This window comes from Etheostoma spectabile, chromosome 20 (assembly GCF_008692095.1).
Source record: "Etheostoma spectabile isolate EspeVRDwgs_2016 chromosome 20, UIUC_Espe_1.0, whole genome shotgun sequence".
In the NCBI taxonomy this organism is placed as follows: domain Eukaryota; kingdom Metazoa; phylum Chordata; class Actinopteri; order Perciformes; family Percidae; genus Etheostoma; species Etheostoma spectabile.
This window is the reverse complement of record NC_045752.1, coordinates 4,518,313-4,533,739: the sequence shown is the minus strand read 5'-3', so window position 1 is coordinate 4,533,739 and position 15,427 is coordinate 4,518,313. Positions and strand designations below refer to the sequence as shown.

At 40.7% G+C, this 15,427-nt stretch overlaps 1 protein-coding gene across 3 annotated transcripts in view; it reads right to left on the bottom strand.

Moving 5' to 3' along the window:
- Positions 1 to 342: 342 nt before the first annotated feature.
- The window catches only part of keap1a (kelch-like ECH-associated protein 1a), a 16,775-nt gene continuing 1,690 nt past the window's right edge, over positions 343 to 15,427 (bottom strand). Inside the window, exons 1-12 of one of the 3 annotated variants that reach the window (XM_032499952.1) lie at positions 11,842 to 11,862; positions 10,072 to 10,939; positions 9,784 to 9,983; positions 9,446 to 9,602; positions 6,768 to 6,860; positions 6,076 to 6,222; positions 5,859 to 5,965; positions 4,888 to 5,017; positions 3,765 to 3,961; positions 1,994 to 2,199; positions 1,522 to 1,698; positions 343 to 787 (exon numbers count right to left, since the gene is read on the bottom strand). In XM_032499952.1, the coding sequence (XP_032355843.1) occupies positions 609 to 787; positions 1,522 to 1,698; positions 1,994 to 2,199; positions 3,765 to 3,961; positions 4,888 to 5,017; positions 5,859 to 5,965; positions 6,076 to 6,222; positions 6,768 to 6,860; positions 9,446 to 9,602; positions 9,784 to 9,983; positions 10,072 to 10,284 (1,806 nt within the window). In that variant the 5' untranslated portion in view covers positions 10,285 to 10,939; positions 11,842 to 11,862 and the 3' untranslated portion in view covers positions 343 to 608. Of the gene's footprint in view, positions 788 to 1,521; positions 1,699 to 1,993; positions 2,200 to 3,764; positions 3,962 to 4,887; positions 5,018 to 5,858; positions 5,966 to 6,075; positions 6,223 to 6,767; positions 6,861 to 9,445; positions 9,603 to 9,783; positions 9,984 to 10,071; positions 10,940 to 11,841; positions 11,863 to 15,427 lie in introns of those variants that run through there. The other 2 variants (XM_032499951.1, XM_032499954.1) reach the window with 2 other exon arrangements.

The window sequence follows — 15,427 nt, the reverse complement described above, 5'->3', positions numbered from 1 at the left end:
GGAATAACGCTACTTAATTAAATAGTACCATCATCTGAGATAACTTACATCTGTTAATGGTAAAATGGTGAATGATGACTTCATTTAAATAGCGCCTTTCTACCTTACTTAGAATTAGCCTCTCATTCACCCATTCACACAAACACACACACACACACACACACATTCATACACCGATGGTGGCGGAGCTGCCAATGCAAGGCGCTGGCCTGTCCAACAAGATCAACTTGATGTTCAGTGTCTTGCACTTCGACATGCGGACAGGAGGAGCCGGGGATCGAACCGTTTACAGGCCGACCCGCTACACCTACTGAGCCACAGCCGACCTGTAGCACCTTATCCGTTGTGACCTCACTGTCATGCTACCTGTTTTTCTGTATCACTAGTCCCCCTAGTGGATGTAGAAATATTCTTCCTCTTCAACATTTCCGTACAAACTATTCCCGCAGTACTGCATGGGCAATGCAAATGGATCCGTGAGAGCGGGAATGTGTGAAAAGTATTCATATTGGAATGTTCTTTTTGTATTGAATGCACTTAACCCTCTCAGCAGCATCTCTTAGATCCATATGCAAGACTTGAGACTTCAACAGATCTGGTCCTCATCCTCATGTGGCTCCATCTTCATCCTCCTCTTGTTCTGGCAGGCTGCCAGGACAGGGCTCCATGGTAACAGCGACGCCCATGCCGCTGCGTCCAACGGGCATGTCGGTGACGCACATCCATTCATTTCTCGCTGGACAGTAACACTCTACACTGGACAGGAAGCCGAGCTGGTTGAAGCCTCCTGGATGGAACACACACCCACACACACATCCACAACCACATACCAGAGATATTAAAAGGTTTATCTAGTAGAGACTGATTACCAAATAATCTTCTTTTAACTCATAAGAATGAAAGTGTTTGTGGTAGTGACTGCAAACTCAATGAGAAGGTATAATGAGCTTAGATACATGAAACTTGCACTATTGGGGATGGCATATAAAACAGGCCGTACTTCAGGCTATCCATAGTAAGTCGGGAGAAACACACATAAGAAATAAATGGGGGAAAAAAAGATTTAATAGTTAAATAAATGAAGAAACATGATACAATTAAATTACCTGAATAAAGAAAAATCTGATTAAAAAAAAGGAAAAAGAAAAATCTGAACAATATTGAAAACATATAAATATACAAAAAATACATTGAAAAAACAGTATGATGAGCTCAATGAAGCAAAACACATTGACTCTATTAGTGTTATAAAAGCTCATTGATCATATATATATATATATATATATATCTTTGTTAGTGGGACACTACCACCCTTTTTTCATATTCTTACAGTTTTGAGCACCTCTATCTCTGCAATACATGCACCCCCTCTTTTTATTTAACTCATATATATATATATATATATATATATATATATATATATATATATATATATATATATATATATATATATATATATATATATATATATATATATATATATATATAAACCACTGTGTATAAATTAGTGACGTAACTGACCGAGGACAAAGATGCGGCCCTGGTGGACTGTGACTCCGTGTGCACTGCGGCTGTAGTGCATGGGGGCCCTGGGCTCCCATTGGTTCCTGGCTATATTGTAACGCTCCACAGAACACAGCTGGCTATGTCCATCATACCCCCCTATTGCATAGAGGTGAGAGTTCACACACACCAATCCTGCACAGACAGACAGAGAGAGAGGGAACTCAAGGGTGCAGTTCAACATTTAGGCAACATTTCTTATTTGTTTTCTTCCTGAGAGTTAGATGAAACGACTGACAGCTACAATTAGGAGATGTTAGCATAAATACTGGAAGGGGGGGGGACAGCTAGCCTTGCTCCGTCTAAAGGTGACTTAATCTGCCTACCAGCACATCTAAAGTTCTAAATCAATACATAGTATCTCAATTGTTTAATCAGATTGGCTGTCATTAAGACAGGAGTGCGCGCACGCATGCACACACACACTTACCCAGTCCACTTCGTATAGTGCTCATGGGTGCCAGCTGGTGCCAGGTGTTGGTGTCAGGCTGGTATTTCTCAGCAGTGTTCCAGCGGTTCTGCCCATCATATCCCCCAACCACATACAGAGCCCCCCCACACGCCGCCACTCCAGCACCCAGACGAGCCACCGACATTGGGCAAACTAAGGACCAACAATTAGACTCTGGATCCCACCTGCAAACCAAACAGTTGACAATCTGTTGACAATTCCTAATGTCGTTACACATTAGTCAATTAAAATAATCAAATAAGTGTATTAGTGCAGCAAAACATTGAATGACTGAGATCGCAGTGGCTGTGTGAGACAACCTTCTCAATCTACACGAGCCTGCCAACTTTAATTTGATTAGGTTAAACTGGCAACCGTGTTTGCTAACTATTGACAAGCTTTATTTTAAGCTAAAGAGGTTGTAACACCATTGAGAGCACACAGAGACAAAAGGTCCACATGACTCTGTAGTCCAACAGACTAGTTTTCATGTCCATGGTGTTATGGAAAAAAGGGGTTTAAAGGTCACATTAGAACACTCACTTCCTATTTAATGGACAGATATAAGATACAGATACAGTTTTATTAATCCTCTTATCTAACTCTTGGCAAGAAAGCAAATAAGGGTGTCTCCCAAACGGTTCCTGTAATCTTGTTCAAACCATTACTTTAATCCTGGAAACATGAATGCAAACAATGCAAGGCATAGCAACAGCAAAGACATGAATCATGACGAGGCCAGTTGGACTGCATGCTCACTGGTTAATGATTAAATCAGTTCTCGGCATTTGGTGTATTTCAGCTGGAAAGTGCTGATAAGAGGGCGGCTGATATTACATCACCTGACCTCAAACGTTGGCCAAGTACCCTTAAAAAGCACTAAATGCAAGTCAATGTGCTGACACTGACCCTGTGTTCTAAACCCTGAAATTACTACATGCAGTAAGGCAAATTTCAATGATAAATAACAATACATCCATTTGGCACACTTGAACAAGTTGGTATGGCTCCCTGTTGAATCTCTTACATGTTGCTTGGACTCATTTGGAAGACATCCTTGTGAGCAGAACCTTTTTTTTTTGGCAACCATTGTTACTATAAATGCTCTAATCTCCTTCGATCCGTTTCACATTGATTTTTCATTTTAATTCAGTTTCATCAGCTTTTATTATATTTAACAGCTTCTTTTCATGAAAAGAATTCCAAGTGGTGTCTGATGAGCTCAAATAATTCTCCTGAGGCCAACATCTTTTAGAAATCTATACAATTCAACATACAAAGGGATTGAGGTTTTGTTTGAAGCACGCTTCAGAAAAGCTAATAGTCAACATTTGGCTTGTCTTGAGTTTTTTTTTGTTCTGCATTGGTTGAAACTGATTTATAACAGCATTGAAACTCCTCCCTGCTCAGTGGTGGTGGCAACAAAGATGTAAAGCATTCCTGGCCAGATCGACATTCCTGAGAAGTTTGTCTCAACATGTTTTGAAAGAGCCTGTGTTGTTGTCTAATTAGACTAAGAGGAATACCTGCAAACTTCTTGACTGCTCTTAAGGTTGAATGGCAGCTATTCATTTCCTTTCTCATGCCATTATCCATACTTAAAATGAGGCAAATGCACTTAATCTAGGATGTGTGCATAAGGGGAGGAAATCCAGGCTCATTAAATCCATTCTAGTAAATAAGATGCCATTAAAATCAAATTACTTCTCGAGGGCCTAGTTGTATAAATAAATCCTCACACACGTCTCACCTCTCTGCCGTGTTGTGATGCGTGGAGCCCTGGGAGCCTCCGACAGCATAGATGCAGCCGTCCACCACGCCCACCCCGACCCTGTTCCTGGAGATGTTGAGAGAGGCTCGCTGGCTCCACTGGTTGGTCATTGGGTTGTAGCAGCAGAGGGCGTTGGATTCTGTGTTGTTCTGAAGCGACAAGTTCCTGCCTCCAACCTGAACAGAGATGATGTTGATCTGTTAAAGCTGTAGTGCTTTGTTTCAGGTGCCCCCATGAGAAATTCTAAGTAATGACAACAACACTGTCAGCGCATTCAAATGATACAAGCCTTATGTGATGGCGCACTGCCCCCACCCCTCCTCCACACAGTTGCTAGTAGCTAAGGAGGACACTGAGGATTAAAAAAAACATGATGGACTCTTCAAGAGAGGTCGTTATCTTCACTCAAGTTTCTGCGTGCGAAAGTCGCTGGACAACAAAATCTTCTGAAAATAGCGATACTGAGAAATACAGAGAGAGTTGTGTGAAGCTGATAGTCTTCATTAGCTTTGTAGCAACTGATTTGGCAATGGCTTGAATGTAACGGACATTCGTCAATATCAAAAACTTGTGCACTAAAGCTTTAAACTCGTCAAAAAAAACGTGATCCTTTAGGACTTGCTGAAGAGGGAGGAAAGGAAATCAAAAGGAAGATAATTACAGTATGAAATAGGCCCGCAGAATATAAATCATGTTTTTTTTTAGCTTAGAATTGATATCATGATTTTTTTTCACAAAGTGTGTTGTTTATTGAACACATAAACAATGAAAAAACAAAACTAATTGGTAGAACCAAACTGATTTTTTTGGCACTTATAGCACATCACCACAAGCCTCTAAACAGAGAATTGAGAGCATTGTGCTTGGGAGCACTTTAAAACCTATTTTATACAGTCTATGTGTAAAACCTGTGCAGGCCTAGTTTTAAATGTTCAATGTACACAGTGGAAGAAAAACTAAACCCGTTTTTGGATTTAGTCTCCCAGTTTTGTATCTCTTATATCATATTGTATCATAAGATGTCTTTTAGTGTCATTTAGAATTTTAAACTCTGTGAATAATGACATTTCATTGGTGGTATGACACAACTGGTGCAACTTACAGTGTAGAACAATCCAAACAGTGCACAGGCCCCCAGACCACTGCATGCGGCGCCCATGTCAGCTAGCTTTAGCCACACATTCCCCCTGGGATCATAAGCCTCCATGGAGGCCAGGGAATGCTGCCGATATCTGAACAGAGACAGGGAAATGTTAAGTTTAATCTAAATGTTCACTTGATTTTATATACCATTCTTTGAAAATGTATATATAAGTAAACAGTACAGAAAGACCCACAAGAAAAAGCCAATGGCTTAATATGCTCATACATGTATGCATGCTTGGTGGGGTTGGATAAAGTGGTGCAATTTGGTTCATGTAAGTACTCTTTCCCTATGCCAGTCAAAAATAAATTTCACACCTTGTTTGAATCTGTGCTTTTAAATCAGCCATATAACAAATTACCCCCCAAAAAACCTAAAACAAAAACTGAATAACATTACAATCTAGAAACTCAAAATAGCTTTAGCAGCACAATCCAAATGCTCGGTCGTCAAAGGATTGCACTCAAAGAAGTGTATAAATTGGAGGAAAACATCCTAATGGTAGTTTGAAGTTTGCTAACCCACCTGCTTTATGATAGAGGAAAATAGGTCATCATGCAGTATGCCACTATAAATAAAGGGCTTACAAAAGAGGAGGGTGCATACCTGAACCCAGAAAGCAGGGCTCTCTGTGAAGAAGACAGAGTAGATGTGACCTCTAACAGCCTCTGGGTGGCAGACTGAGACACTTTCTGCCTCCATGAGGTGCTTTTATGTGGACATGTATGCCGTGAACGCAACTCACTCATTTACAGAACGTATGTGAGCATTGAAGTCACTAGCACAAGTGCAGTTTCGGATGATCAATATAAGCGGAATATGTCCCAAAATGTTTTTTTATGTCCCACAGTGTCTTGAAATAAGTTCGCAACTGGTTATGCATTGCGGAACAAATTCTTGCTGTTGAGAGAACTATGTGAGATAAGTACCCGCCGGCCACATAGATGAGTTGAGTTCCACGGTTGGGTGCAGGAGCCAGCTTCCTTAAAGTCATATCCTGGAAGATTTTAGACAGGAAGTCTTTACAGGAATTGGCCTGGAGTTAAAAGAAAGTGGGGACAATTGAAGTAAGGCAAATGTAACCATCTTTCTCCTCTATGTGTTCAATTCCATAACAAGAAAACATAAAGCAAGGCAGTAGTTTACCTTGCTGAGGATGGGGCAGGACTGGAGCTGGTTCTTTAGGAACTTAGGAGGCAGTGCATAAATGTGAACCGCATTCAGGAGGGCATGCAGGTATGGGGCTCTACCCTCCATATCCCAGCGGACCCAGTCTGTGCAGGCTTTATACACCTGACATGGATTTATTTAGACATGTTAATATGGGTTTTGTTATGTACATCTAGTTAGACTTTTGTCAGAGCATTGACTAATGGCATTAGTGTTATGTCTAGCCTTTTTAGCATGAGATGACTGTTGTGTGACTGTGTGAAGAAAAAAAAAAAAAAAATCAAGACTCTTGACTTTACAGACCAATTCTACAATCTGAATGTCAATTACTTTATGATTGCTTCTACATTTTCTATGTCTGTGGTAAAACTTCAAGTTGGTAAAAAAAACAAGACTTGTGTCTCTAATAAATTAATAAACAGGCATGCACAATAATATTAAAAAACATCTTACAATATACAGTACTACTTTTGCACTTTGACCCAAATCATGCTTGCAATTTACTAATAAAATTTAACAACCAGTTGCAAAAAAAACAAAAACAAGAACAAACATGAGATATGAAATCTAAACAGGGTTTTTGAAAAGTTGGAACATCCCATAAGTACAATATGTTCCTTCCACGCCTGTCAGTCAATTATTGTATTAGTTATTTTAATGGCACACACCTCAGACTCACAGAGCACCTTGAGGCTGTCCTGACTGATGAGCTCCAGCAGCTGGCAGTGCGAGAGGCTGAAGAACTCCTCTTCTTTAGTCACCTAAGACGGAGAGAAGAATGGTCAGATTAAAAAGGCTTCTGACTATTCAATATGCACATTTTAGTGCTTTTTCCATGTGTTCCAATGTTATGAGGAGTTTTATTTATTGCAGGGATCTTCAACAGGAAGTCCGGGACCCCTAGGGGGTTCTCAGAGTCAATCCTCCATATAATTTTTTCAAAAATGAAAGAGGTCTCAACATGAATCCAACGTATCGTTAGCAAATACAAATCCCCACTGCTTACTGGCATATAGGTAATGTAGTCACTAAGATAGCCATCCACAGTGCCACATGTATGTGTATCATTAAAACAGGATTTATAAAATAATGCCAACAATTATTAGGCTATTTTACTTAAATAGCTTAGTATTCTATGCAAGGTATGTGTAGTGGCTTTGGGCCACCCTTCACGTTATCGTGGGGGGTCCCTGCTCCATGTCTTTTTCAGTTAAAGGGTCCTTAGCTTTAAAAATGTTCAAGACCCCTGATTTAGTGATAAATGTAAGCTGCTAGTTAGGAGTTAGAGCCAGGAATTATAGATAAGACACACAGACACAGAGGGAGCATTCACACACTTCAAGGGTAGTTCCCGTCATTTCAAAAAAAGAGACAGAAAGATAACTGAGAAAGAACATGAGCAATGTACTGTCAAAAAGTAGGTAGAAATTGCTGGTGCTGTTTTGCAACAAAGGTGCCAAATTACCTGACCTTGGTTCAGTTAACTATTGTTGACTGTAGCTGTACGGCTCCCACAGTTATCATATCATAAGCACAGCAAGATATAAAGCACCAATGGGATGTGCTAAAGCTAAGGCGATGTCTAATTAGCTATGCATAAAAAATGCATTTAAACTGTAAGTGTTCTGGAGCTTCTTTGGTGATTCACTGCCAGCTATTTGCGGTCTAAGTAAAGTCAATCAACATCTTTAAGATCTAAAGACAGAATGAAAAGTGCTACAGCTTTGCTGCTGACCCTATGCCCGTCGGGGGCTTAGGTTCAGGCAGAGACGGCCTCACAGTCGGACATCAGTGCTGAGCTGGGAACACTGAGCGCCTCGGTGGAGGAGCTGAGGCTGATGGAGAACAGACTGGCAGCAAGCGTAAGCAATGTGCAAGCTCAGGAGAACATAGTTACGGAACTTAAAGCAGAGCTGGATGTGACTAAGAAGGAGTTATTTCACTACAAAGAGCAGACAAAAATGATCCCTGGTCTTGTTGAGGAAAAATGGGTCGCTAGCAACATCAGGTCATTTTTAACTTGAATGGTTGGACATTTTATTCTTTCGGGGTCATAAAGTTGCAGTTGATTCTCCTTCTCCTGACCAAACAATCTACATCTATCATCTGGTGCGAGCCAACTTGAACACATGATAAACAAAGAGCATGTACTTCCCATGCCTTATTTTCACAGATGGATCCAAAGTGGACTTTGACTGAAGCAGTGAAAACTACAATTATCTACCCAAATATCATCACAAACATCGTCAATGCTTACAACGCCCACACAGGAAAGCGCTTCTTAGAATGTGTATTACTTAATGCATTGTTAATTCTCTATAACCTCTTTCCCACCGAACCATTCAAACCAAGCCTGTCAACATGGGTATATCCCTGATCATGACAATTCAGGTACGACCTGGGAGCTTGCATCATACACAATCACCTTATGTGCCCAAAATGGACAGAGCTTTACACATCATATTCAGCTCAAACTCCAATCCAGCTGCATACCACAAGAGCTAAAGATTTGTAGCTACTTAAATTCATCATTGTACAGTAGAGAGAGAAATAAAGGGGGAGATGTGTGCTACCCAGCAGCCACACTGAACTGCAAGCTGGACACCTGGGTCTTGAGTGAGAGAGGGGGGAGAGAGAGGGGCGGTGCTGAGCAATTTAAATTTAATTTCATACGTTTTCATTTACGTTCTAACGGAGCGCTACACGCCACTGCCGCTCTGCAAAAATTGACTTGGGGAGTTAACTTTTGAGAACGGCAGACATCCGGGCACACAGTCAGTGGACTGTTCTCATAAGGAACGAATTAAAATCGCTCTGCTGTTGTTGAAGCTGCCTGATAAAACCCAGCATAAGCACAGTGAGACAAAATCTACGTTGTTGTTTTTGTTTTTTCCAAAGTGTGAGGCAACCTGTGACAACTGCCCCACTCTCATTTACAACCAACCACATAATTAGCCCCGCCCCGGCTATTAGCGACCTAGGTCGTGTGTAATTCACTTTGAAATTGACGCTCCTCCCACCCTGATCTAACCCGAGTCGATCGACGAGGGTTAACCCATTCAAACACACAATCGACCTTGGTATAACCATATACTGTTAATATTAATGAACAGAGCATGTGTGACGTCACCCATTGGTTTGTGGAGATCCGTTATGAGTCGTCGAGCTTGCCGTTACGGGCGCAGCCATCCTGGTTGCAGATGTGACGGTTTTAGACGAGAGGGACACTCTTTATCACGCTTTATCGCTGATTTTAAAATCAACAAAAACCATAATTCCAAAAATCTGTCTTGACTACATTATGAAAGGATAACTTCTGTTTGCGTGTCCTGTGTTTGCCCCTCACCTCACTGAAGTGTGTATTGACATACTCTCGACTGCGCTGGTGCAGCTCTGTGCAGCCGATCGCCTCGGCGAAGCGGGCAATGCCGATCACATTAGCAGGCTCCAGGTGCTTAATAAGGAAATCGCAGCAGGCCTTGGCCACGTCATCCATCTGGTACCTTGTAAAAGAGAACAGAAAAAGGAGGGAAAAAAGGAATTAAATCTTGTATATTCTCCAACTAAAAGTATTGTTTGAATGTGATTTTGGTGCATTTAATTGGTAAATCCTGAAAGGTAAAAAAAAGTGTCAGATTAAATAAATGAAGTCTGTGTGTTGCTGTTTAAATACTGTCTGTGTACCTCATAGCAGCCATAAGAACGTGCAACACACACTTCTCTCCCACTGTGATGTGGGAAGTGTAGGCAAAGTCAATAAGTCTTCCCACCACCTGGGGGCAGACATCGCGCAGGGTTACCTCCGAGGCGAGGCGCTCTTTGAAACTGCTGGTGAACATGGCTCTAAAGTAGGGGCTACAGGAGGCCAGCACCACTTTGTGCACCTGGAAAAAAAAACATGCATTTGGTTTTACAGAAACACTGCACACAGTTTTAAATATGTGGACAAAAAAATATATTTCAGGGTCTCACCTTGAAGTCTACTGTCCTGTCCTTGTATGTGACATGTAGCACCAAGTCACACAACATCTCCTGTCGTCTGAATTCCTCCATAACCTCCAGGGTTCTGGAAGCATGAGTCTCGACCGAATAGTCAAGATACCCGGACCCGTGCATCGAGGGAACCACGATAGCCGAGAAATCAGAGTCGCGTGTGGGACGTTTCTTCCTTAAAGGGCAATTCATTCTGGGAGAGAGGTAGTCCAGATTTTCTGTAAGTAACTACTTGTTCAGTCTAACACAGTTCAGAGTTTTTAGTTCTTATCCCATTGGGGGTCAGACTTTCAACAGAGGAAATACTTTTGGTCTTTGCAGAGGGTCCGATGACAAGATGCCCTTAGTTCCTTCATTTTGTCTCAAATTCAAACACACAAGTCTATTCAGTAAGTAGACATTTCCCAAGAAATTAGGAATGTGAACAGCGTAATGGTGCTATCCATCGGTGATCCCGGCCACAGCCAGCAGGCAATGCAAGCAGTCCAGTGAAAAAGCCAGTTGCCACATAAATAACGTTCAGCTCATACGTTTCTCTGCACAAATATGGCGGGTAAACAAACTTGCAGACTGATGGTGAACCACATAATACTCCCTCGTCCACAGATCCAGGCTCCAACATGACTGACAGCCTTTGAATAAGGATCAGACAAAGCCCAAGTCAAGCCATGACCATTACATCGCTGTTGGTCCAGATTTGACAAGTTTCAAGGTTTTGAAAGTGATCCACTCTGACATTTCACAGAGTCCTCCGCAATTTAGTGTTCCACAGAAAAAAAAGGGGAAGTGGTTGGCAATCGGATGTATCCTGGCAGGGATTTCTTTATAACTCTGTGTGATGCTTGTCCTGCAAAAGACACACACAAAAAAAACAGATTAAGTTAAGACAGATGAGAGCCTTTTAGTGGTTTAAAAAGAAGCTAATGGAATCAAAATCTCATGTGCATGAGTTTTTTCCCCTCGTGCATGAATGAATGTGTGGGTGTGTTGAGCGTCACAAACTCAGGGTTTCACTTCCTTGCAACTGAAAAAGACAAGACGTATGCCGTTGAAGTGCTTCATGCCACAGCTTCCCCCGAAAAAATGGTCTTTGTGTTTTTAGTTTGGTTTAATGGGGAAAACATTTTGTATAATATTCTCATATACACTCTGTTAATAGGAATTATGGAATGAATGCCCTGCCATTTTCATGTTAAGTCCTTTCTAAAAATAGGATATAGGAAGTCTGTCCCTATAGACTGAACTCCAAAAGAGTACCTCTGGGGATACATTTTGAAACTTGCTTGTAGCAGGCTCTCAAATGTGGAAATTTCCTCCTTTTTTCTGCATTATGAATTGAATAATTTGGGGGTTTGTAATCATTAGTTGGACAAACCAAGACATTTTATGAGGTCACCTTTTGCTCTAGGACAACGTGATGGCCAATTGTCATTAATCTACAGGGTAAATTGGTTAATCAAGAATAATCGATAATAAAGAAATCGGTATTGACAGCTTTAGATCACATGACCTCAAAGAGCTTTTTAAAATCTGCCTAAACATTCAATTGATAATTTGTACCAAGACCAGTTCAAACCCTCACTTCTTCAAAGAGCTATGCCAAAAAGAAAACTGTTCATAGTCACAGAAAGAGTGTGTGAGTCACAGAGAAGTGACTGGGACTCCGCAGACAGCAGCCGGCTGATATACCATATCCAGAACACACATTCACACTGTTTAAAGTAACCCAAAGTATGAATGAATTCCTACCAGACACCAGAAGCTGTCGCTGATCAACCGCTCCACTCTTTCCCTGAATCACACACACTTCTATGTTCCTACAATTTTCTGAAGTAAAGAAACAGAACCACTCCCCTATGTCATAGCATGCTGTGTATCATCACTCCGTGCTGCCAGGAACCTGTCTGACCGTCTAGCTCAACTTAGTGAGTGTCAAGAACAGCACACGCAAATAACTAATATCTGCCTCTGGTGTATTTCTACATTCATTGTTGATAATCCTAAAAGTAGAAGATGTAAATAAAAAACAGGTATATCTGAGCTGAGATGTGTTTTTGACATTGAAAGATCTTTTGACTCAGGTATTTGTAGAAGACGTGATGTAATGTACTGTGTGGGTTTAAATTGTCAATTAACAAATTACTAAGTGCAAGTGAAACACTCTCCGGAGTTAGCACACAGGCAAGTGTCAACTAATTACCAGAGTTAATGACTGATACAGGATTTTAGAGAACGGTATAAATAGATTTTAGGATATAAAGAAAAATGAGTTTTCACTACATCCGCTGACCTTTGTTTTTTAAAAGACAATTTGGGAAACATGCTTATTCACGTTCTTGCTGAGAGTTGTGTACATGTGTGTACATTGAAGTCCCAGTCAGGAAAGGTTAACTTAGCTCAGCATAAAGACTAGAAGCGGGGCGAAACAACTGCAGTTGGAATTTTGGTATTACCCAGCCGATTTCATTCTTTATGCTAAGCTAACCCTCCCCATGATGTAGCTTCATATTTTATAGACAGACATGATAGTGTTATCAATCTTCTCACCTGACCCTCAGCAAGAAAGCAAAGATATATTTTACCCAAAAAACTATTCCGTTAACAGAAACACATGAAATGAACATGATTGGTGTAAATCCTAAATTGGTTATAATAAATGTGACAGCATGTTCACAAACGTATTTGTCAGTGCTCTGTAATAGAGACAGTACACAGACATGTTGCATATTTGGCAATTCTGTACTGCAACTTCATTCAGCCAAAAATCAATACCTACTCTACTATTGAAAGAAAATGGCACACTGTTGTATTGAGGAGGACTATATCTTTAAGTACTATGTCTCATTTGCTTAAAAGGCATCTAGAAATGTGGTCAGACACACTATTGTATGTTAAAAGCATGCAGTTGCTTGCATCATTTGTAAATGAAAAAAACACACAGTATAACACACAGTATTTTTTTTGTGACAGGTTCCTGATTAGTGTTCAAGATCAACAAAAAGCCTCAATTCTCCTGCACCTATTTGTGAATTTACATTTGCAATGCTTGACCTACAACATTCCGGGAAATGTAGGATGTAGGACACATTAACTTGTCTCTTTGCACAACACAGCCAACCCAGAGTGTGTCCAGCAAATATTAAATATCTGCATTCCAGAGTGTCACTCGCTGCTACAGCTCGAGGCAGAACAAATCAGCTCCTGAGTTGGAGAACGAGAACAGACTTCAGCTACGCAGCCGGATAGCAGTGCATTTGAATCAATAATAGCAGACCCTTTTTTTTTTACTAGTAGAGAGACAAACCCTGATCCTACTAGAGACAAAGCTACTTGGACCTTTTGAGAAAGAAACAGTTATACTTAGAGCAGTTTGGTGTTACATTTATAACCATTGTTTTCTGTACTAGCATCTATCAGATGTTTTACTGAGCAGAACACAAGGACGTTATTGCTGGTTTGGCCTAAGGGGGTTGCAGCTTTGCAGAGTTGCACAATCAAATCTGTTCCGTTACCTCTTGTTTAGCCTGTTTGCTGGTCATATGACCAAAAGTGTGAGACAGAAAGAGCGGGAGAGTGATGCAGAGGGAGAGATTATGAGGGCAACATGTACAGTGGGCAAGGGAGAGGAGGAACAAAGTGGGAGAGGGCAGGGGTGAAATGGTCTTAGATTTGACTGAAGGCAGATTTTAAAAGGGAGGGAGAAAAGGAGAGGAAGGTAGCAAGAGTCATTGTTAGAAAAATGATGATACATACTTTTTCTCTAATTAGTATTAAAACTGTTTGCATTACAACAAGATAAAACACTGTTACTGCTGTCGCCATCTGGTATCTGGGAGCCACGGTCTTGTCCTTGTCTGGAGCATGGTGTGATGCTGAGGAAAGAACAGGCGTCCCTGGATTGAGATAAACTGACGAAATTGACTCTTTATTATGACTATAGAGATTTATCTCATTCTACGTTGTATTACAAAAGCTGTTGTAGAAAGCTTATTCGTCAGTCACTTTCTGTACTGATGCTGGGAGTGCTGTAATCTGATTCAACTTTCAAGTAAACATAACTTTATTATAACTTGGTTCCTGTCTATTCTTGATTAATGAAATTATTCTAACAGTCATTACCACAGTAGAGCTCAGTTTTCCATAAAGGGCCATTGTGCTTGGATATATCAGCCTGTCCTACTCTCCTGATCCAGCTTTAAGGGGGTTAACAGTGAACGACTGTGTGAACACAGTGTGCAGCGCTCGGCTACTATATAAAGCATTGCTCAAGCCTGCAGGAACACTGAGAAAACACTGTGACACAAGTTCTGGCCAGTTTATTGATTTCAGCTATCAATGCTTGTTTGAGCAAGGTCCTGACTGTTGGCACTGCAGGTGGTGGGACTGTTTGGTTTTGTCTAATTTATTTTTCAAATGGTTGTTTGGAGTATAAGGAGTATAACCATGCCGACTAATAGGGCTTCATTAATAATAATAATTTAAAAAAAATGGATTCAGCTCTTGAGATACTTAGACAAAAAAACTGAATTATAGAAGAAAATCATTGCGACATTGATTTTGGCATGACTGTTTGTTTTCATAAATCACAGGCATGGCTTAACGGATAATTTATAAGAAGAAACAAGAGAGGCAGCGAGAGGGAAAGTTAACCATTTACAGACTGTTTCTGTTGGCAGATGGTAGACAGAAGAACACAGCCATTTGGGAATGCGTTAGCCCGTGTAGTCAGTTTTGACCTGAACGTATCACATACAGAACTTTGTATAAGGAGTGAAGACACTCCTGCTTAACCTTTCACAAAATGTTGTCTAAAACTGCTGAGCCGTAATGACCACACGTCTTTTGCAATGTCGTAAGGTGCAGTTACACTTCTGCCTTGTTATCTTCCAGCTGGCCAAACAGCTGACTGGGATCAAAGCTTTTCTTTTGGGGCTTTTCCGTCTTTAAGGGACAGGTCAGCTAGGTGAGAAAGGGGAGAGAGAGGGAAGACATGCAGGAAATTGTCAAAGGTTGGACTCAAACTCTCTATATTTTTGGGAATACTAATTAATATAGCTGTTGATATTAGGGGAATAATAGAATTAAAACGCCTCCTCAGAAAACACCCGATGGTCAGAAATGTCAGCCAAGTGCTGCACACTAAACATTGTGTGTAACCTAAAATACCACTTGATATTGAAGAATTAAAAATGCTCAATGCTGCCTCCTGACCACAAACTCCCCATATCAGAAACACTAAATATACAGTCGCTAAACAAACCAAATTCCTTCCTTTTCTGTGTTGAAAACTTCTAAAATTTCCTTCGGAATGAATAAAGTATCTATCTATCTATCT